The 21,221-nt window shown below is 37.0% G+C and overlaps 1 protein-coding gene across 2 annotated transcripts in view; it reads left to right on the top strand.

Moving 5' to 3' along the window:
- MCM3 (minichromosome maintenance complex component 3) overlaps positions 1 to 18,380 on the top strand; it is a 41,158-nt gene extending 22,778 nt beyond the window's left edge. For both annotated transcript variants that reach the window (XM_051997144.1, XM_051997145.1), the window contains 8 exons: positions 684 to 858; positions 1,221 to 1,347; positions 4,185 to 4,335; positions 5,458 to 5,598; positions 12,902 to 13,005; positions 13,377 to 13,462; positions 14,641 to 14,710; positions 16,800 to 18,380. In XM_051997144.1, the coding sequence (XP_051853104.1) occupies positions 684 to 858; positions 1,221 to 1,347; positions 4,185 to 4,335; positions 5,458 to 5,598; positions 12,902 to 13,005; positions 13,377 to 13,462; positions 14,641 to 14,710; positions 16,800 to 16,998 (1,053 nt within the window). In that variant the 3' untranslated portion in view covers positions 16,999 to 18,380. The remainder of the gene's footprint in view (positions 1 to 683; positions 859 to 1,220; positions 1,348 to 4,184; positions 4,336 to 5,457; positions 5,599 to 12,901; positions 13,006 to 13,376; positions 13,463 to 14,640; positions 14,711 to 16,799) is intronic.
- Positions 18,381 to 21,221: the final 2,841 nt, after the last annotated feature.

Genomic DNA, 21,221 nt, shown 5'->3' with positions numbered 1-21,221 from the left:
GCAGCATAGTGAATATGGAAATATTTAGAACAATTGCACATGTTTAACCTATATTGGATTGCTTGCTATCTTGAGGGAGGAGACAGGGAAGGGAGAAAAATTTGAAACACAAGGTTTTGTAAAGATGAATGTTGAGAGCTATTTTTGCATGTATTTGGAAAAATAAAATACTATTAAAAATAAAATGAGAATCACTAAGATAATCCATTATAGAATAAATGAATGAAAAAAAATCAATGAAAAATCATTTAGTCAACTCTTCTCATGTGCCTGGGTTTACAAATAAAAAAATAAGATGGTGCCTGCTTCAGGAAGCTCATACATCTTATATATCAAATCATATATTAATATAATAAATATTATCATTACATATTACATAATATCACAGTTGGAGGAGATAATATATATGGAAATGAGGAAGAAATCCAAGCCTATTGCCCTGAGAAATAATATCATAAGAGTGGAAAATATGCTCAATTTGAACTCAGAATCGGGGTTGAAAGCCTCGTCTGTCACTTAGTAGCAGTGTGAACTTGAACAAGTCCCCGAAATGCGGGATTTCTACCATTTTATTTATAAAACAAAAGAGTTGAACGAGATGTGACTCTCGGGTCCCTTTTAGCTCCTTTATCTGATCCTGTTATCCTCTCAGTGACACATTCTTCTCTTGTTTTTCTTTTCAGTACGACCAGTACAAGACACCCATGGAGAACATTGGACTACAGGATTCTTTACTGTCCCGATTTGACTTGCTTTTCATCATGCTGGATCAGATGGATCCTGAGCAGGATCGGGAAATTTCAGACCATGTTCTCAGGATGCACCGATATCGGGCAGCTGGGGAACAGGATGGTGATGGTGAGTGAGGAGGAACCCTGTCTTTTGTCTCTTGTCTAATATCAGAACGGGATAGAGACCAGGAGGAATCAGTGAGCAGCTTGGAGTTTAAATAAAAAGAAATAGAAACTGTCTGAATGAACCTTCCTAATTTATTCAGTCATTCCCCAATAGATGGCCACTTTCTTTGTTTCTAGCTCTTTGTCATAACAACAACAACAAAAAAACCCCCTGCTACTTTAAATAATTTTGTACATAAGGGTTTTTTCCCTCTTGTAGGGATTTTCTTTTTGACTTGGATTAGATTTGCTGGATCAGAGGGCACACGCAGGTTAGTTAGACTTTATGGACATAATTTCCTAATCATTTTCTGGGTTTTCTAGCCATGCCTTTGGGTAGCGCTGTGGATATCCTTGCAACAGATGATCCCAACTTTATCCTGGAGGACCAGCAGGAGACGCCAATTTATGAAAAGCATGACAACCTCCTTCATGGAACCAAGAGGAAAAAGTAAGCACTATAATTAATCTTTGCTTCCTAGATTAATAATAGCAGCAATAACAGTAATAGCATATAGTACCACCTATGTGCTGGACACTGTGCTTAGTACTTTACAAATATCATCTCATTTGGTCCTCTTTTTTTTTTTTTTTTTTTTTTTCCTTTTATTTCTCTATCTTTTTTTTGTGAGTGTTTGTGCTCACTCTTGTCTTTTATCATCAATCCTTCCCCAGGGTCACCCTTTTTTCCCTTCCAAGATTCTCTTTAACCCTGAGAGTTTAAAATAAAGGAATTCCTTTGTTGCCTTTAGCACGTGCTTTCTGCCTCTGCTCTCTCTGGACCTTAGAGCTTCTAACAGGATTCTTTCAGGGCCATATCATTCTTTCGTAGTCATCTCTACAGTTCTCAATCTGAATTTGTTAATAAGCTCAGCATCAGTCTTTTTTCCTTCTCATCTTTATCATTTCAACTTAGGTCTTGTCAGAATTTCATTCTTGAGAGTTTCCCATTTTTTTTTAGGGCTGAATGTTCCCTCAGAATGTTCATCCTCCCAAACCTTTAACATTTGCTCTAATGAAAATTGGTGTGCATATTAGACTGAAGATGACTTTCCTCTCCTTCTGTATTGTAGTCCTGATGATGGGAAAGTGTTTTCTGTATGCCAGGTGGTAGGAATACTGATATGACCAGTGAAATGATCCCTGCTGTCAAGAAGCATAGGTTTACAAAGTTGTCATTTCTACTTCATCAACCAGTTTCCTCTTTTATTTTGTTCATAATCCAAGGCAAGGATAAAAATCTCTTAGCTCCTGCCTCTGTTTTTTGAATGGTGTAATCATCATTAAGAGAAATCACACTTACCAGCCCATCTGCTTTTGGCAGAGAGAATGTCATCAGGTGTCTATGTGATTGAAGTCCTCATCATCATCAGAGGCAGCACAGCATGGTGAATAATAGTAGTAGTAATGACAGAAATAATAATGAAAATAACATAATATGATGGTGATGATGATGATAATAATAATAATAATAATAACTAACATTTACATAGCAGTTACTTTGTGCCAGGCACTGTCCCAACTTTATAATAATTGATCTTCACTTGATTTTCACAACAATACTAGGAGATAGATGCTCTTGTTATTCCCGTGTTACATATAAAGTAACTGAAGCAAACAGATTAAGTGACTTGCTCAGGGAATAGAAAGTCTTAAAGCCAAAACCTGGTTTGAAGAGCTTTTACGTGCATTATTTGAGTGTCTCTGGGTGAGTGTCCTAAACTAAGTTTCAGAATGGGTGCCCAAATGCATTGGAAGAAGTGTTTTCCCCACCTGAGTGATCTCTATGCTAGTGAAATCTCAATCCTTATATCATATATCATAACCATATTTGTGAAAACCCTTCATTTAATTATTTTGATTTCTAATATATCCCTACCACAGTGTTGTATTTCTTTTGATCCTACCCAAGTTAATCCTCATTCAGATAACCTTTTATCTCATTTTTTCCCCTTAGGTTTCTGACCCAACACAAAAATGGTTAAGAATCTGCCCTATAGGAGGGGCCTCCTAATTCTTATTGGTCTACATCAGTCATCTTTCTTCTTTCTATTCCCTTTTGTACCCTCCTACCATTCCCCTTCCTGCCATAGGTGCTATCTTTCCTCTGCCTCTTTCCTTCCTTATGATTTGTTCCTCGAAGTCCTTCTCTTCTTTCAGAGAACACATATTTTCTCATAACCTGGAAAGTACATAAATATTCCCCTAGTCCTTTCACATTATCACCTAAAGCAGAAACCAGTTAGAATTGTGTATTTAAATGGGTATTGTGTGGTACTGGTAGGGACATAAACATGCATGTTCTCTGGGGTTTACATTAAAATTTTTCTTGCCTACTATACTTTTTGTTTTGCTTGGCCAACTCTTGTGACTACTACCTCCTGTGGCCAAACAGCTTTGTGTGAGGTGTGAGATTTGACACTCAAGTATAACTGTTCTGGGCACATTCTTTCATGTGCTGAATTTGTTGTGTATGGTCTATGGAAAATTAGCAACAGATATTTAAGGTCTGTTGATCATGTGGACCCCCAAGGCTCCGCTGTTCTAGGGTTACCTATGTTACAGAGATAAGCACAGAATCCTGGGGCATTCCGCTAGAGGCCTCCTTTCAAGTGGAAATTGATTCTTTGAATTCTGGTTTATCTGAATTTTCAGACTGATCTCAGATCATTTGAGGACACCTGTAGAACATTTATAAATCAAATCCTGGCTCAAAGGTTGATACATAGAACTCTTTGCCTGTCTAGTTCATAAGTCCATTTGAGGTAGTAGAGGATACACAATGCTTTCCAAACTAAGACATCTGTCATCTGTCATCTTGAATCTTGACTGCTATGATCTGTAATTCTAACTGGTCAGATCTTTTTTTTTTTCTCTCTAAGAGGATGGTAAGCCTGCTGCCAACACAATTTTTTAAAGGTAGTTGCAAGGAATAATAGGCACAGGGTTGTTTATAGGCAAATCTTAGATTAAAGGTTCATTCTTAACTTTTTTTTGGTCTCATGGATTCCCTTGACAGTTTGGTGAAGTCTATAGGCCCTTTTCCCAAATAACGTCTATAAATACATAAAATAAAGTATAGGGAATGGCAAAGGAAACCATAGGCTAATAAAAAAAAAAAAGTTGTAAGTATTCCCCTTTTCTCCCCTTCCCCCCCATCCAAGTCAGTATCCTCTCTGAAATCTATTCATGTACTCCCTTAAGGGTTCTTAGATCCCTGGTTAAGAACCTCTGGCCTCCATGAATAAGGGTGAGGGTTGTCTCACTAGTGTTTTTGTGGGGTTCCAGGGAGAAGACAGTGAGTGCAGCCTTCATGAAGAAGTACATTCATGTGGCCAAAATCATCAAGCCTGTCCTGACACAGGAAGCAGCCAGCCACATTGCTGATGAGTATTCACGCCTACGCAGCCAGGACAGCATGAGCTCTGATGTTGCCAGGGTGAGTGAGCCTACTTCAAGTTGGGGGTGTATAGTGGGTAGGACCCACATAGTCCTATGTGAGGATGTGAGTGGGTTAGGGATGTTACCCATAACTGAAATATTTTTATTTCCCTGGCCTTCCTGAAAGTTTGAGGGACTTACAGGATATCCATCTTACAGGATATCTTCTCTATTTCTCTTTTTAGAGTAATGGCAAGCTGAGTTGGACCCTTAAGTCTATTTAGCTTAGTTTTTCTTATCTACTTAGTACCAAAAGACATATTGTGATAGCCTATAGATACTTCCCAAACATACTTTGCTTCTTTTATGAACTTATCCTGTTCTAGCCAGGATTTTTTGAGCTCCAAAGCAACTTAGGGCTGGCTAGCTCAACATTTTTATTTTGTGACATAAATCATTGAATTGGAATAAATTACTGTTTTTAGAATTTTATTATTTATTTTAACATTCATAAAAAAAATTGAGTTCCAAATTCTTTCTCCTATCTCTCCTCCACCATTAAGAAGGAAAATAATATGGTACCAGTTATGTATATGAAATCATGAAAAACATTTTAGCCATGTTGTAAAAAAAAAAAAAAGTAAGATAAGTAAAGAGAAAAAAATTGCCCTTCAATTTATACCAATTGTCTCTGGAGGTGGGTAGCATAAATCCTTTAAAATTGTTTTTGGTCATTGTCTTGATGAAAGCAGATAAATTTTTCACAGTTGATCATTGTTACAGTATTACTGTTACTGTGTACAATGTTCTCCTGGTTCTGTTCACTTCAGTATGCATCAAATCATAAAAATCTTTTTAGGTTTTTCTGAAACCAGCTCCTTCATCATTTTTTATCTCACAATGTATTCTATCACAATAGTATATTATAACTTGTTCAGTCATTTTGCAATTTATAGGAATCATTCAGTTTCCTATTCTTTTCTTTTCCCTATGTTGGTGCCCTTTTTGACACATCCAAAATTCTGAATTCTCTGCTGAAATCTGCTACTGGCTTCCCTTGGGATTTCAAGCAAACAGTCCTTAACTCACCTTTGTTATTATATTTATACATGGAAATGATGACTACCTGCCCAGAGGTTAGGAACGTAATGACCAAAATTGACTCCTTTTTTTTCCCCAGACATCTCCAGTCACAGCCCGGACACTGGAAACTCTCATCCGCTTGGCTACTGCTCATGCCAAGGCCCGGATGAGCAAGACCATTGAACTTCAGGATGCAGAAGATGCTGTGGAACTGGTCCAGTATGCTTACTTCAAGAAGGTGAGTAACAGGGGTAAGATGAAGATAAATTGAACAAAGAGCACAGTTCTCAGGGTTTAAAACTACCTGAAATCTGAATATATAGTTATAGGGACTCTTCTTTAAATTTTATTTTTGTTTTCAATGAACAAGAATTTTATTTTCTCTTTTTCCCAAACTCCATTGAATAAAAGGAAAAAAAAAAAAACAAATCTTTTAATAAATAAGCATAGTCAAGCAAAACAAATTTCCAAGATGACTGTGGTCAGTTTATATCTTATTCTGATTATTGAGTTTATTATCTCTTTTATCAAGTGGTGGGAAAGCTTCATTATTAGTGCCCTGGAATTGTGATAAATCATTCTGTTGCTGAGAGTTATGTCTTTCCAAGTTCTTTTTACAGTGATGTTGTTAGTGTATAAACTGTTTTCCTGGTTCTGCTTAATCTTCCTAGTTTCAGAGAAACTATCCTTTTTATTATTTCTTATGCTGTCTTGTCAAAGGGTGGAATATTCTGTCCATGGTAATTTGAAGGTCCAAGTATGATGTGGAATTGTTTCTTTGTCTTCATTTAGGCTGTATTGAGTTCCCTTCCAGGTGAATTTGAACTGCTACTAGACATATACATGTCCAGTATGTGTACTGGAAAACTGAAAAAGGGTGAGCATAGTTTAGTAAGAGTAAAGTAATTTTTAGCTGTATTAGGAATGATGGAGACAGTCGTGTCCAGAATAGGTACCTAGAAATGGCATAGGAATTAAATAGCAGAGTTCTTACATAAAGAAAAATAAAGAAGTTGTCATCAGAGACTGACATGGCTGTTTTAAGAGTTCTTATACCAATGATATATGGTCCCAATGAACAGTTCTTTGCTAATTTAACTTTCATGACTTTCAAGTAGACCAATACTTTTTAAATGATCTCTCCTGGATCTGTTTTCCAGATCAGTTGTTTTTCCACTAGAAAATTTTTTTTGGTGTTGCTTTATTGTATCTTGATTTCTCATGAAATCATTAGCTTCCACTTGCTCAATTCTATTTTTTAAGGAATTATTTTCCTCAATGAGCTTTTGTACCTTCTTTCCCAATTGGCAAATTTTACTTTTTTAAGACATTCTTTTCCTCATTAGCTTTCTGTATTTTCTTTTGCACCTCTCTTAATTCTTTCCCTAATTTTTCCTCTCTCCCTATTACTTCATTTTTGAAGTCCATTTTGACTTCTTCCATGGCCTGAGCCCAATTCTTTTTTTTCTTGGAGGCTTTTGTATGTAGGAACTTCAACTTTATTATCTTCTAAGAGTGTGTTTTGAACCTCCTTGTCACCATAATAACTTTCAGTAGTCAGAAACTTTTTTGTTTTTTGCTCATTTTCCTAGCCTGTTTTTCAGCTGTTAACTCTTTCTTAGAATAGGGCTCTGTTTCCAAGGTGGATGGTGCACTAGCCCAGGCTTCAAGGCTTTTGTGCCCCTGTTTTCAGAAATCCTTCTAGGAATCTGACCACGAGCACTCTTTTCTACCCTAGGGCTGACAGGTGTGTTCCACCCCACTGTAACTATACTGGACTGACCAGGGCTGTAGCTCCACTGACTCAGGCTGTGCTAGGACTGTACATCAGACCCTACCCCATTGCTACAGATCCTCTCATTAACCTTCCTAGTCCTCCCTGATGTCCCCAAATTGAGAGGTTCAGAAGCTTCCAGCACTGCTGCTCATTCAGAAATCCCACCTTGCTGATGTTGAAGTCTGGGCTGGGGCTGGGGCTGGGTCTGAGCCTGTGCTGGGATTGTGGGGTAGGCCCCCACTCTGGTCCCACAGACCTTTTCTGCTGACCTTCCAGGTCCTCTTTGGTGTTTCTGGGCTGAGAGGTCTGGAAACCACAGTACTGCTGCTGATCCACAGGTCAGGCCAGGGCCTCTACCCTGTACTGGGCCTGCACACTGGACACTGTACACAGACCTTTTCTGTTGAGCTTCTGAATTTACTTTTGGCTGGAAAATGTCCTACTCTATCTTTTTGAGTGTTCTGATGTTCTAAAATTTGTTTAGAGTCATTATTTATTTATTTATTTATTTTTTAAAATTTAAATTTTATTTTATTTAATAATAACTTTGTATTGACAGAATCCATGCCAGGATAATTTTTTACAACATTATCCCTTGCACTCGCTTATGTTTCGTTTTTTCCCCTCCCTCCCTCCACCTCCCCTCTCCCCCAAGATGGCAAGCAGTCCTATATACGTTAAATATGTTGCAGTATATCCTAGATACAATACATATTTGCAGAACCGAACAGTTTAGAGTCATTATTTAAAGGAATTTGGATTACTCTGGGGGAGAGGTTGGGGAGTTCCTTGCCTTTACTCCACCATTTTGGCTCTGGCTACCCGATGTTTCTTTCTGCAATTTTTAACACAGTGACTCTTTTTCCCCCACACTAAAAATAATCTAAGAGTTTGCTTTTGTCTGCTTGGATTCAGATGCAGATGTTATAAAAATCTTAGGGTCCTAGTTACATAATTTCTTTTCTTTCTTATTCTTATCCTCTCAAAAATGCACAGAAATATAACTTTGAGCTCACTAATATTCCTCTCATTCTACTTAAGGGTGAAAAGCTTTTGATTCCCTTCCCATCTTTGGCTGTTATTTTAAATTTACTGTTTCCTGTCTTAGTTTTGTGGTTTCTGGGTGTGAAGGAGAACTAATTTAATATTTCAGTGTCTTGAGAAGAAAAAGTGCCAAATGGTTTTAGTAACTCATGTTGCATAGATAGTAGTCTAAGTAGTTCTCTAACATGCAAACAAAAGAAACAGATGATAAATTCAGTTTCCTTGTACATCCTGAGACCATACCACAACAAAGAGTTGGCTATTGTGATCAAAAAGCACTTGAAGAGGTAAGAAAATAGAATGAATTTAATAATGATTTTTAAAAGATTTATAGCTTTAGTTATTAACCTAAATCTTTTTGAGAATAAAAAATAATTATTTCTAATCTTTTTGTTACTTAAACAGTTACAAATGTGTGATCACAAAGAATTGAAAAAAGAAAAGTTTACCAATTGCTCTTTTTAACCAATTTATGTTTTGAATAGCTGGTTAAAGAATAAGACAGTATAGAAATAAGAACTTTAACTAGGAGAAAATATACAGATATATTACAGACAAAAAATTAATCTCTGTTAAGTCCTAATGTGAAATCTTTTTTGCCTTTTACTAATTTCTAGGAGACAACAAAAGCAAAACTGCTTTTAGTTTATGACTGACTGAATTTGACATGCAGAATAATTAGTAAGAGGGAGGGAAAGGAAATGGAGGGAAGGAGAAAAGAAAAAGGAAATCAAAATCTTTTAAAAATAAATATTGAAAATGATATTTACATATAATTGGGGAAAAAATAGAATATTATTAAGTGGGGGGATAAGAGGGAAAAGTAAATTCCATTTAAAAATCCTATCTAAATAATACCCTAACTGGCTGTTGTCTACCTAAACTGAATAAGTGAGTTCCTTATTCTACACTAACTGTAGCATGTGCTTAGCAATTTTATTCTTTTGGATCTTCTACTTTACATCTGCTTTATGTGGAATCATAACTGCTTTTTAAGCCACAACATTATTGACTATTATTATTGTAACTTAGTGTCTGGCTGCTAAAGCTAATTTCCTTACTACACCTGTGATCTATAGCAAAGAGAATCCTAACTACATCCCTATTCTCAGTTGCACTTAAGTTACACTCAGTGTAACAAGATAACTAGCTACTCTAACCAGAGTGACCAAGCAGTTTATAGTACCTTGTAGATATGGAATCTATTGTCTTGTTTCTTGGGTTTGACCTGCCCTCAGCAATCTGTGTATGTGGTGTATCCCATGTCCGTCTCTTTATGCATAGTCACATTTCCTTCTCTACTTTAACTCAGGAATCCTAATCTAAATTCTCATCTAAAATATAGAAATATGGAAATCTGGTTTCAGTCAGATGAAACATAGACAAACAGAACCATGCGTGAAACATTTTTTTTTAAATTTACTTTCTAATCATTTTCTGTCTTTCCCATCTTTAAATTTTCCTTTTCCCGTTTGAAAACCAAAAGAAAGGTTTAAGTACAGCAATAGCTCAAAATACAGAATTTTTTCAAATCACTTTTAGAATCTTCCATCACAAATTTTAGTCTCACTATTTATTATCTGTTTTTTTGTCTCTTCATGCTCTGATGTGGCCAGCTTTGGAAATAGAGAAAAGAGAGACTTAGTTTCTATGAAGAATTTTTGAAAAACATTTTTTATAGCCTGTTTCTTTTTGTTTGATCAAGCCAAAAGAAAAGGCAGAAGTGAAAAACACCTGTTTAGTTATGGGTCTGTACAAAATAGCATGGGACAGATATTTACATACCCTATTAATTATTTTTGAAAAAAAGAGAAGTTGCAGAGATTACCTAGTTTCTGATGCTACAGAATCCTTTTCCACACTTAACTTTCTTTTTAAGTGGAAACCAGAGAGAGATTAAGATGAAAATTTTATCAAGAGAAACAGAAAAGAAAAACGGGATATTCCTAAGATTGGAGGCTGACCTGAGCTCAGGGAATAAGGGATCAGTGAGGGAGAGGAGTCGGGTTCAGGATCTCCTGGAGAAGGAACCAGATCTGCAGTCCCTGACATATTCACTGGAGGGTCCATGGAGCTGGATTCTAAATAAGCTATGGTCCTTTTCTGTCCCCTATGAGATACCATTTTGTTAAAAAAAAAAAAAAAAAAAAAAAAAGAAAGAAAGAAAAGAAACCAGGAAGCTTTTTTGGCCAAAGAAACCAAACTTTATTAAGAAAAACAAAAATGGGGTCTCCAGTCTGCCTGGTATGTTCTGGGACCACTGAGATACAAAATTCACAGTTATGCTGATTCATACAATTTTGCAGGTCATCACATTTTAATTTTTTACATTCTAATTTTATTCTTTTCATAATGTCTCAATTAGCTCTTTACAGGATTTTCTTGTTTTTATCATTTTAACATTAATATATAGTTATGATTGTTATGGTCACATACTTAAGATATATACTAACTGATACATACTAACTGTATCTGTAACTGGAGGACAAATCCAGTTTCCTGGAACTGCATTGTAATTTAGTTAACACCCAAGATTTTAAAAAATTGGCCTTATGTTCTTAGCGTAAATCACAGTTATTTCTTTTCCTTTTTTCTTTTTTTTTTTTAAGCTATACAGTAACTTATTATCTTAATGATTATAGCTGATCAAAGATCAGCCAGGCAATACAAAGCAAAACATGCAAGGCATTGATTATTGATCTTTTTCCTTTCATGACCTGCTGACTCTGATGTTTTTGATTCTCTGATCACTTGAGCCCCTTCATTTTATTGCTAAGGAACTAGGTCCTTTGATTAAGGTCATTCATCCAGTTTGTGAGGAAGAGCAATACCCTTCTCCAGCATACTTAGATCTACTAAGTTTGCATTTCAGCCCCAGCACTAACAGTGTGACCAGGAGCAAGTTACTTAATCTCATTGAACATTGGTTTCTCATTTGTAAGGTGGTAATCATTAGCAATACTTTCAACTCAGAAGTTGGTGTAAAGAAAGAACTTTGTAAATTTTAAAGAAACACGTACATGGAAATGTGGTTATTAGTAGGGAGACTGTCTACCCTTTTCTCTCAGTCCTCAATCTCTCTACCATAAGCCAGGACAGAGATCTCATTTTCTTCTGTATGGAGATTTCCATGTAGGAGAATAGTCTGTCTCTGACCATTCTGTGAAGGGAAGTGTGTGGGAGACCCTGGGTGCTCTCCATGATATCAGCCTCAAAAGATCAGGGATTGATCATCATGAAAATGATTGCGGTAATGATAATTTACATATCATTAATCTTTTATAGCCTCAAGGAAAATCTCTGGTAACATATACGCATATTTGTGTATATATATATATATATATATATATATATATATATATATATATATATATATATATAATACATATATGCATATATATGTGTATACACACACATATAATACACAGAGATACATGGTTAATTCTTTATAATCTCAAAGAAGTCTAGTATTACATACAATAACACAGACAAAATATGTGCACATGCATGTACAACATGTATATATCATATATTATATATGTAACATGTTATGTGTGTGTAATATAATATATGTTGGAAGGTATAGATACAAACAAATATGTATACAAACATATACAAACAAATTTATATCATTTTATATTATGCTAAACATGAAAATACGTTATAGATGTATAAACTTGCATAAATGCATATATACATATGTGTGTACATGTTTTTATGTACATATATATGTATGTATGTATGTAAATGTAAATAACTGGTTGGTACATTAGTTCAGAGCCTTTGTGACCTCTTAGATCTTAGTTCAGAGCCTTTGTGACCTCTTAGACCTAGAGTTAAGACCTGAATTTCTAGTTCTAGCTGAAGTACTTACTAGTTGTGTGATCTGAGCAAGTCATTTAATCTCTATGTACTTCAGTTTTCTTATCTGCAAAATGGAGATAAGTAAATAGCCTGGAGTTGTGAGGATCAAATGTACTATTTGTAAAGTGCTTTGCAAACTTTTAAAGTGATATAGAAATACTAATGTGTATACAAGTATGAATGTGTATATGTATGATATGCATGTGCATGCATGTGTATTACATATATATGCATATAGCAACAACATTAAATATGTAACACTTATGTGCTGTACTATTTCTATCTCATTTGATCCTCCTAGCAGACTTCTTAGGAGATAGGTGGTGTTATTATTCCAATTTTTATTGATGAGGTTACTGAAGCAAACAAGTTAAGTGACTTGTTCAGGGTTATACAAGGATGGATTTGAACTGGTCTCCTGGATCCAAGGTCCAGTGTTTTATCCTAGCTGTCCTGAAGTAGTATTATGTATATAATTATACATATATTGTATATGTGTGTGTAAATAAAACATTTCTTCTTAGAATATGATTTTATCAGTGTAAGAAGTTCCTCGTTGAAGAGTCACTAAATATTATAAATAAACAGAAATCGGGGCTTCTTTACGTTAAAGCTTAATCTCTATCCACTGTGTCACGCTGACTTTCAGACATTTTATATGCATTATTTTGTTTGCTTACAATAATGCTTTGAGTTAGATGCCATATAAGTATACTTTACCTTGTTATAAATATTTGGAGAAAGATACTGGGACATAGAGAGATTGAGTAGTTGGCTTTTAAGGATTAGAATAACGTTATCCTCCAAGTAGGATCCATGCATCTGTTCTGTTTTTAATTCCCGGGTTTGACCCTAGGTCTTAGAGAAAGAGAAGAAGCGAAAGAAACGAAGTGAGGATGAATCGGAGACAGAGGATGAGGAGGACCAAATGCAGGATGGCCGTGAGCAGAGAAAGAAGAAGTGAGTAGAGTAGAGGAATTGGGAGGAGAAAAAGGCTTTTTTTATTTCCCTCAGGGTGGGGTAATGGGGAATGTTTAGTTCCTTCTCCTTCCTTGGAGAAAGCTGATCTTGACAGGATCTCAGGCTGAGGTTACCAGAGAAGGAAGAAAAAGGACTTCCTTTGATGCAGCAAGCTCAGGCCAGGTTAGGATTCTGCTGCCTGTGTTTTTGTACTAGTAGAATGATGAATTTTTGGAAGCTCAGTTATTCTCTGAAAAGATAAAAGCTTCAAGGAGTAAATATATGATCCAAGTCTGTAAATTTAAAAGGAGATTTAGGGAACTTAGGAAAGTGGGATTGATGCTTTTAACAAAATTGTGTCAATACTCTAGGAGGAAAGTTGATGCCTCAGAAGGGAAAGAAGGGGAATCTTATGATCCCTATGACTTCAGCGATACAGAAGAGGAAATGCCCCAGGGTGAGTATCCTTCCCTATAGTTTGGAGGCCAGGCTGTCAAGCTTTGGCCCTGTTACCAAAGTTCTTGTATCTGGAGGACAAATCCTTTGCTATCCTTCACCTCAGGGTGTGCTCTGATGTTTGTTCCAGTCTTGTTTTTAATATCCCTAGATATATGCTGATCTTCCTTGATTTCTTTCTTTTTTTAATTAATTTTAAAGTTAAATGCAAAATAAGAGGGGGGGCGGGGATGCCACATGCACAGCAGAACATAAGAAAGGATTCAAAATATAAACCAGTGAATTTCCATTTCAAGAAAGCCTTTATAAAAATGTGGCAATATGTTTAGAAGAATTGTATATGTTTAACCTATATTGGATTACTTGCTGCCTAGGAGGGGGGGAGGTAGTGAGAAAAATTTGGAACACAGGGTTTTGCAAGGGTGAATGTTGAAAATTATTGTTGCATGTATTTTGAAAAATAAAAAGCTGTTATTATTTTTTTTAAAGTATATAATACCACATGTTGTGTTTAGAATTGTCCAGCTTTTATTTGCTTCCTTGTAGGTTTTCTTTTGTTTTCTGCTTTGCACTTTTTACTTTACCTTTCTCACTTCTCTTCCCTAAAGCAACTACAATTAAATGTAGATCTGTTTACACACACACACACACACACACACACACACACACACACAAATATCTGTAATCATACTCATATATGCATTTATATTCATATGCATATATGTAAGAGTGTACTATGCTTATCTCCTATCATCTGTTTTTCTGAAGATGGATATCATTTTCCTTCATAAGTCCAAGTTGTCCATATTTTTTAAATCCATTAGTTCATTTCCCTACATCACTACAGTAATATTTCAACTTTATATTGTCTAGTTATTTTAAGTAGTCTAAATATCTTGATTTCCCCTTGCAGAAATTTTCCCCCCTTCCCATGTTGAACATTGCTTTATCCTTTAAGCTGAATTTCCTTTGATTCTTTCTTGTGTTTTGCCTTGTATCATGGAAACAGCTGATGTATTGGGACCTCTTGCCCATTCAGCAAAACCTCTATATTGAATTGGATTTTGTAGAATGTGTTTTTTTATTATCGGTTATAAATTTGGCTTTAATTTGTTATCTTTCCTGCAACCCTTCTTCCCGCCTCCCCTCCCCTTGCCCCTAATTATGGATTCCCTGCAGTGCATACTCCAAAAATGCCTGAACCACAAGAATCCAAAGAGGGCCAGAAGACAGAGTTGACTGAATCCAGGTGAGAGATTGTAGGGAATCATTATATCTGTTTTTTCTTAAGTTGTCTGTTAGTCAATGAATAAATCAATTCAATGTTTATTCACTTGCTACTTATTTCACTGAGGTGGTGATCTTTTCCTGGAATCATAGATTATTGGAAAGTCACACCTGGAAGGAAGGTGACACATCCTATAGTAAGGCTCATAGAATTGGAAAAGGGACCTTGGGGGCCATGGGCCCCAACCCTCAGGTGATGTCACTGAGGATGGGAAGTTTAAGTGCTTACCCAAGGTTATATAGCTAGAAACAATTCCCTCTTTTTGCAGTTAGAAAAATTAAGGGGAAGGAATTTGTCCAAGATTACGTGGTAAGCATTAGCGCTGCCCGTTACGTTTATTATAAGTGTGACCTTGGACAAATTACTCTTGAGTCTCCTATTTCCTCATCTGTAAAATGAGGAGATTGGTCTAGATGTTCCCTAAAGTCTCTTACAACTTTGAATCCTTGGATACTTGGTAAGCTCTTGAAGAATTCTAATGTACTCCAAGAAAGATCCTGTGGTGGGGATATATAATCATAAAAGACTCAAAGCAGGGATCTCCCAATTTATTGGTTCATTCATCCCTTGTGAGATAATGGGACATCCTGTGGGGAGAAGAGCTTGCTTGGGGTCAGAGCTCCCTCTTTGCTGGAAATAACCAATGATTTGCCAGGACTGCCTCAGTTGGGTGACAAAAAACCTCACTGTAGAGCAAATTAGTTAACTTCCCTAAAAGAGGAAGCTGGCTAGGGAACTACTTACTAGGGGCATTCCTGTGTGTGTGGCGAGAGATAGACACAGAGAGAGATGTGATGAGAGAGACAGACAGACTTCATGCCCTCAAATCTACATCTGACTTTGATGAATTTGGAGTTGAAATTTATACTAGAACAGTTGTATTGTTACTTCTTTTTTCTTTTTTTAACATCATAATCGGTTCTTTTCTTTTGTATATAAATATGTATAAATAGTCATTTATAGATATGATGAGCCTCTCTTACTTCCTGGTCCTTGATGAACCCACTTTTGATTAAAAAAGAAAAAGTAATTAAGCAAAACCAATCCATTGATGATTATTGCCAGCAGATTATGCAACAATCTGTATCCATAGATCATCAAGTCTAATGAAGGGAGGCTCTGCTCTGCACTTAAAAAAATGTATTTTCAATTTCTTTTTATTAACCTTCATTTCTAAAATATTTTTCAGTTGATTTTTATTGCCTTGTTTCTATTTCCCATGCTCTCTGGCTCTCAACAAAAACTTCCAGGTCCAGCCCTACTTACTTGGTTTGGACCCTGTTTACCTCAGAGTGAATATAAATAGCAGTTTTTTCTGTTTTGGCCAGATAGCCTGGGTCTTTCCCTGCCAGACTGATTTTTTTTTTTTTAATGTAGATTAAAAAACACCATTCTTTGCCTCATTTCTTTTTATACTAGCATTAATAACAGAATGGGTAAATGCTTCAGGCAAATTGAGACCTGCTTAAAAAGGCCAAGGTCTCCCATTGCATCCAGGGCCATCTCTAATTGTCCTGATCTGTGTCGGGCCACTAGACCCTAGAAGCTCTGGAGGGAAAAGTGAGACAAGTGACTTTGCACAGCCCGTCCTCACTTAAATCCAGTTTACTTGCATGTCATGGTATTGCTTCCCTGAAGTCATGGCCTTCTTTGAGAAAGAAGGGCAAATAGCAACAACCTTGCACATTTGTAAGGATAGCTTGATCTATAATTTCCTAGCCTTTTATCTCCAGATTATCATTTTATAGTTGCCTAGAGAACTAAGAGAGTGTTCATCTAATAGTGTCAGAGGTGGAACCCAGGACATTCTGGCTCCAAGTCCAACTCCATCTTTCCTCTGTAATAGAATAAAAAAAGGCAGGAGGAAAAAAAAAAGGCATTTCTTTAAAAATAATCAGCACATTATCCAAGCCTGAAAGTACATGTAATCTTCCACACTTTGTCTCCCATGTCAGCAAAGAAAGGACGGAGGTTTAGCTATCCACTTTAAATATTCCTCCATGCTACTCATCTGCATTCTGCTAGTAATGGTTTATTGTGTCTTGGGCAGGTTGAAGGCATTCAAAGTTGCCCTCCTGGAAGTGTTCCGGGCAGCCCACGCCCAGTCTGTGGGTATGAATCGTCTTATAGAATCCATCAACCAGGACAATGAATCGCCATTTTCCCCAGCTGAGGTCCAGGCCGCATTGAGCAAGATGCAGGACGATAACCAGGTCATGGTCTCCGATGACATCATTTTCCTCATCTGAATCTGCTGTCTCCTAGACAAGGGGGGACTTATCTTTAAAACTGTTTTTGTTCAAGAAAAGTTTTTCCCATCCCTTCCTCGCTTCCATTTCCTCTGTTTGTATCTGTGCATATCCCTTCTTCCAACCTTCCTCCATTGACTCATTATGTTGCCTAAGACTGCTGTACTGAAATGGAGAGCCTTGATGGGTCCCGGTGAAGTCAAAACTGGACTTAGGAGAAAAGCTTTAAAGATGGAATCTCTTCCTGTTACTGTGGGGCAACAGGAGAGGAGTGGAAGAAAAATACTGCAGCCCTGAGTTCTTAAACAAGCTACTTCGTCTCATTAAGGGAGGAAAAAATCCTCTGGCCTTTGTTCTGTGGAAGTCAACGATGTCACCAGTGATGCTTGACTTATTGATGGAGCTCCTGTGTTGGTTGTGATCCATTTCTATTGAAATCTGCTGGTTGGGTTTTTAGACTTTATCTAAATTAAATGCACTGACTGCCCCTGCACCACATTTAGGTTGCTGTCCCAGTTTGAAGACCCAAGAAATAGTACAAGAGATAGTTTCCTAAGTTAGTTGGTTCAAGCATACTTCCAAAACAATCCTGTAGTTTGAGAGCAAAAATACATTCTTTTTTCCTTCTCTGGAATGATCTAGTTGAATCATTTTGATAATGACTTACTTGTAAATCTGAATTACTTGTAAGCTCCCTTTTCCTCCTTTCACCCTGATGTGTATGTGCCTATGCATTGTTTTTCCTTTCCAAAAAATTTTTGTGTTGAATTTACTGCTGCATTGGTTGCTGAGGGGCACCGACACAAAACCACCACAGGGTGGCGACAGGTGGCTTTGCATAGGACCAGCCAGCTGGGGAGGGAGGGGCAGTCAGCTGGGTTCAGGCTAATCTCCTGAGGTATATGTTTGAGCATTTAATTAGTATGGATAACAAATCAAACCCAGTAGGGAGGGATACCCTTTCCCTGGAGCCTAGAGGTAGCCACCTAGCTAGAGGAAGCCCCGTTGCTTAAGGAATGAAACGTTCCAGAAGCCATTTCTAGAAAAGAATTGATCAATTACTGGTTTTTGGCAGGACCAAGATGGAATACCTGCTGAAGATAGATGAGCTCTGAATTTTGAAGCAAAAAGTGACCTTTCATTTTTCAGGCCTTGGTGAAGCTACACTCATCTGATTATCCCACAAATTTAAGGTCCTTATTAGCCTTTTCAGGCTGTAGATAGATACTGCCTATTAGATTGAATGGAAGATAGGTCGTGGAATTTCTTGTTACTGTAAAGTATAAATGTTGTTGGTTTGCTAGCCTTTGCAGAGGTTTTTTTCCTTTTTTATTTTTATTTTTTTTTAACAACAACAACAATAAAACAAACCTAAAAGTTCATTTGAGAATAGCTCTTCTAAATTGGACATTGGTCCTAGGTTGGCAGGCTATAGAAGAAGGAGTCAGATCAGTTCTCAATCAATCAGTAGTAAACAATTACTATGTACCAGGCACTGCAATAAATGTTGGGGATACAAAAAAGTAAATCGTACTCTCCAAGGAGCCTCAAATCTAATGAGACCAAACAAATCCAAACAAGCTCTATATACCATAACTAGGAAATAATGAGAGAAGGACACTGGAATTAAGAGGGTTTGGGGAAGTCTTCCTTTTAAAGATGGGATCTTAGTTGAGATTTGAAGTCACAGAAGCTAGTAACAAATGAAAGAGCATTTTAGGCCTGGGAGACAGAAAATGCCAGGAGTGGAGAGATGGAATTTGTCTTATTCATGGAACATCCAGCATAACCAGTTTGAAGAATATATTGAAGTGAATGTGATGTGAGCCAACTGAAGAGGTGTGAAGGGACCGGTTACAAAGAAGAGCTTGATTCTGGAGGCGACAGGGAGCCACTTTTCTTGAAGTACTTTTATCAATACTTCAGGTTTTCTTTGCCAATTCCATCCAGTGACCTAGAATCTCATCAATTAAGTTGAGGAACTGAGTGGTTTTGGAGTCTGGAGGAGAGCCACCAAAGTTTATTGAGTGAGGTTGGAGTGATATGAAGGACTTATTTAGGTTTTTCCTTTCCAAAAAATGTTTGTGTTGAATTCACTGCTGCATTGGTTGCTGAGGGGCACCAACACCAAACCACCACAGGGTGGCGACAGGTGGCTTTGCATAGGACCAGCCAGCTGGGGAGGGGCAGTCAGCTGGGTTCAGGCTAATCTCCTGAGGTATCTGAGCATTTAATCCAATTTAGGAAAATCACTTTGGTGGCTGTAAGGTAGGAATGGGGAAAGACTGGAGATGGGCAGTTAAAGCAGCAGACTATTGCAATGATCTAGGCATAAGTTTGAGGTGGGGTTTGTCTCCAAATGATGGGGTGGGGTAGTGTAGGATCCCCAAAATATATTGGGATTCTAGGCTTGTGTTGCAAGGTGTCTCAAAAGAATTTGTAGGCCTAGACCATCTCCAAATCAAGGGACAAAGATTTTATTATGCTGCTAACAGTGAGTTAAATTCCATATGGGATTTCAGCAATTAACAAACACGTAATTGCGTAGGAAGAAGGTACTATTAAGGAGTAAGATGCCATTAAGGCACGGCACATTCCTAATAAGCCCTTTATACCATAAGGTGGGCTAACTTCCTAAGAAAGTGTAGCGGGGATTAAGGCACAGGTAAGCTCATTTATAGGGGAGAAATAACGACCTTCTGATTGTACTAAATTATAAGGTTATTTTGTTAATTCAAGGTATTATGACAAGGAGCAAAAGACCTGCTTAAAATCAAATGATCCATTAAAAAAAAAAGGATATTCCTGCCTTCTTACCTCTGGGAGTAGCATGGACAGTAAAATTCAGGCTCTCTGTTGATGTTACTCGTATTACAGATATTTGGGGATTTATTCAGCCCCCATCAAAAGGATTGCCAAGTATCAGTGAGGGCCAAGTTCAGGTTGTGTAACATGTTGGAGACGACCAAGTCAGAATGGTATGCTTTGCATCATCTTCATTCAGCAGCACATGTGCAGGATAGCAGGTGGGGAATAGTAGGAATGTTCCACGACTGAGCTTTGCAAGCAGTACATAAGTGGCAAAAATGATAAGGGGGATAGAGATTCAAAAGAGGATAGTGTAGAGAATTCTCAAAATGGAGAAATGAGATTAATTATTAGTGCAAGGGAAATAGCCTGGAAGAGAAATGAGGGGCAGAGGATTAGAAGTTATGGTTCAGATTAGGAATAGGACTTTGTAAACAGTTCCTAAAAGGCTGCTGTGACTGTCTTTGAAAATGCTAACTAAACAGTTTGGGAGACTAACATGACCGTGATTATCATTTTAGTAATTTTCCAGAATAAGCTACTCTAGGGTTAAATAAGTGTTAAATAAGACTGTTAAATAAGAAATAGAATTTGGAGAGCATGTAGTTAGCAGGAAAGTGGTTTTAGCAATTAACAATGGAAAAGATAAATTCCCCAGTGAAACACACAATAAACCAGGAGAAAGGAGATACTCCATAAGGTGGGAGCATACCCTTAACTGTCAGGTTAAATCCAAAGAGAAGTTTAGCTGCTTGAAAGAGTTATTTAGCTATAGCAAAAAAAAACAAAAAACAAAAAAAAAAAACTATGAGGCATGGGGTGGGGGGTGAGAAAAAAGGCACCACTAGGGAGAGTGCTGTAGAGGGCTAATCCAAAAGGATTCAGCAAAGATAACATGAACCATGAGCAGATTTATAGGAGAAATTTAACCTCAAGGGTTTGACAACTTGAATTTCTGATTGGATATAGTAAGGCGGGTTATACAACACCTCCATGGGGATAGGACAAGAAGGTTGCTGATTCCCATCTGTGCCCTTCTCCACTTTTCTTGAAGTACTTTTATCAATACTTCAGGTTTTCTCTGCCAATTCCATCCAGTGACCTAGAATCTCATCAATTAATTTGAGGAACTGAGTGGTTTTGGAGTTTGGAGGAGAGTCAGTACTTATATTGAAGTCTCCTACTGTAAGGACAGGAGTTGGGGAAATAGAATTTGTGAACCACGTAATGAACTAATTGAGGAAGTGAAGTGGTAAAAATAGTTATCAGAAGTGGTAAATAAATTTAGGAGCGCATAATTGTAAGAGAATATTATATAAAAATAGTATAATAGAGATGCAGTTACAATTCCATCAACCTGAAGAAATCAAGACATCCATCACAAGTCACAAAGGTTTGCTGTTTTGTTATATGTA

Source organism: Antechinus flavipes, chromosome 4 (assembly GCF_016432865.1).
Source record: "Antechinus flavipes isolate AdamAnt ecotype Samford, QLD, Australia chromosome 4, AdamAnt_v2, whole genome shotgun sequence".
Classification (NCBI taxonomy): Eukaryota; Metazoa; Chordata; class Mammalia; order Dasyuromorphia; family Dasyuridae; genus Antechinus; species Antechinus flavipes.
This window is presented reverse-complemented; position numbering and strand designations above follow the sequence as displayed.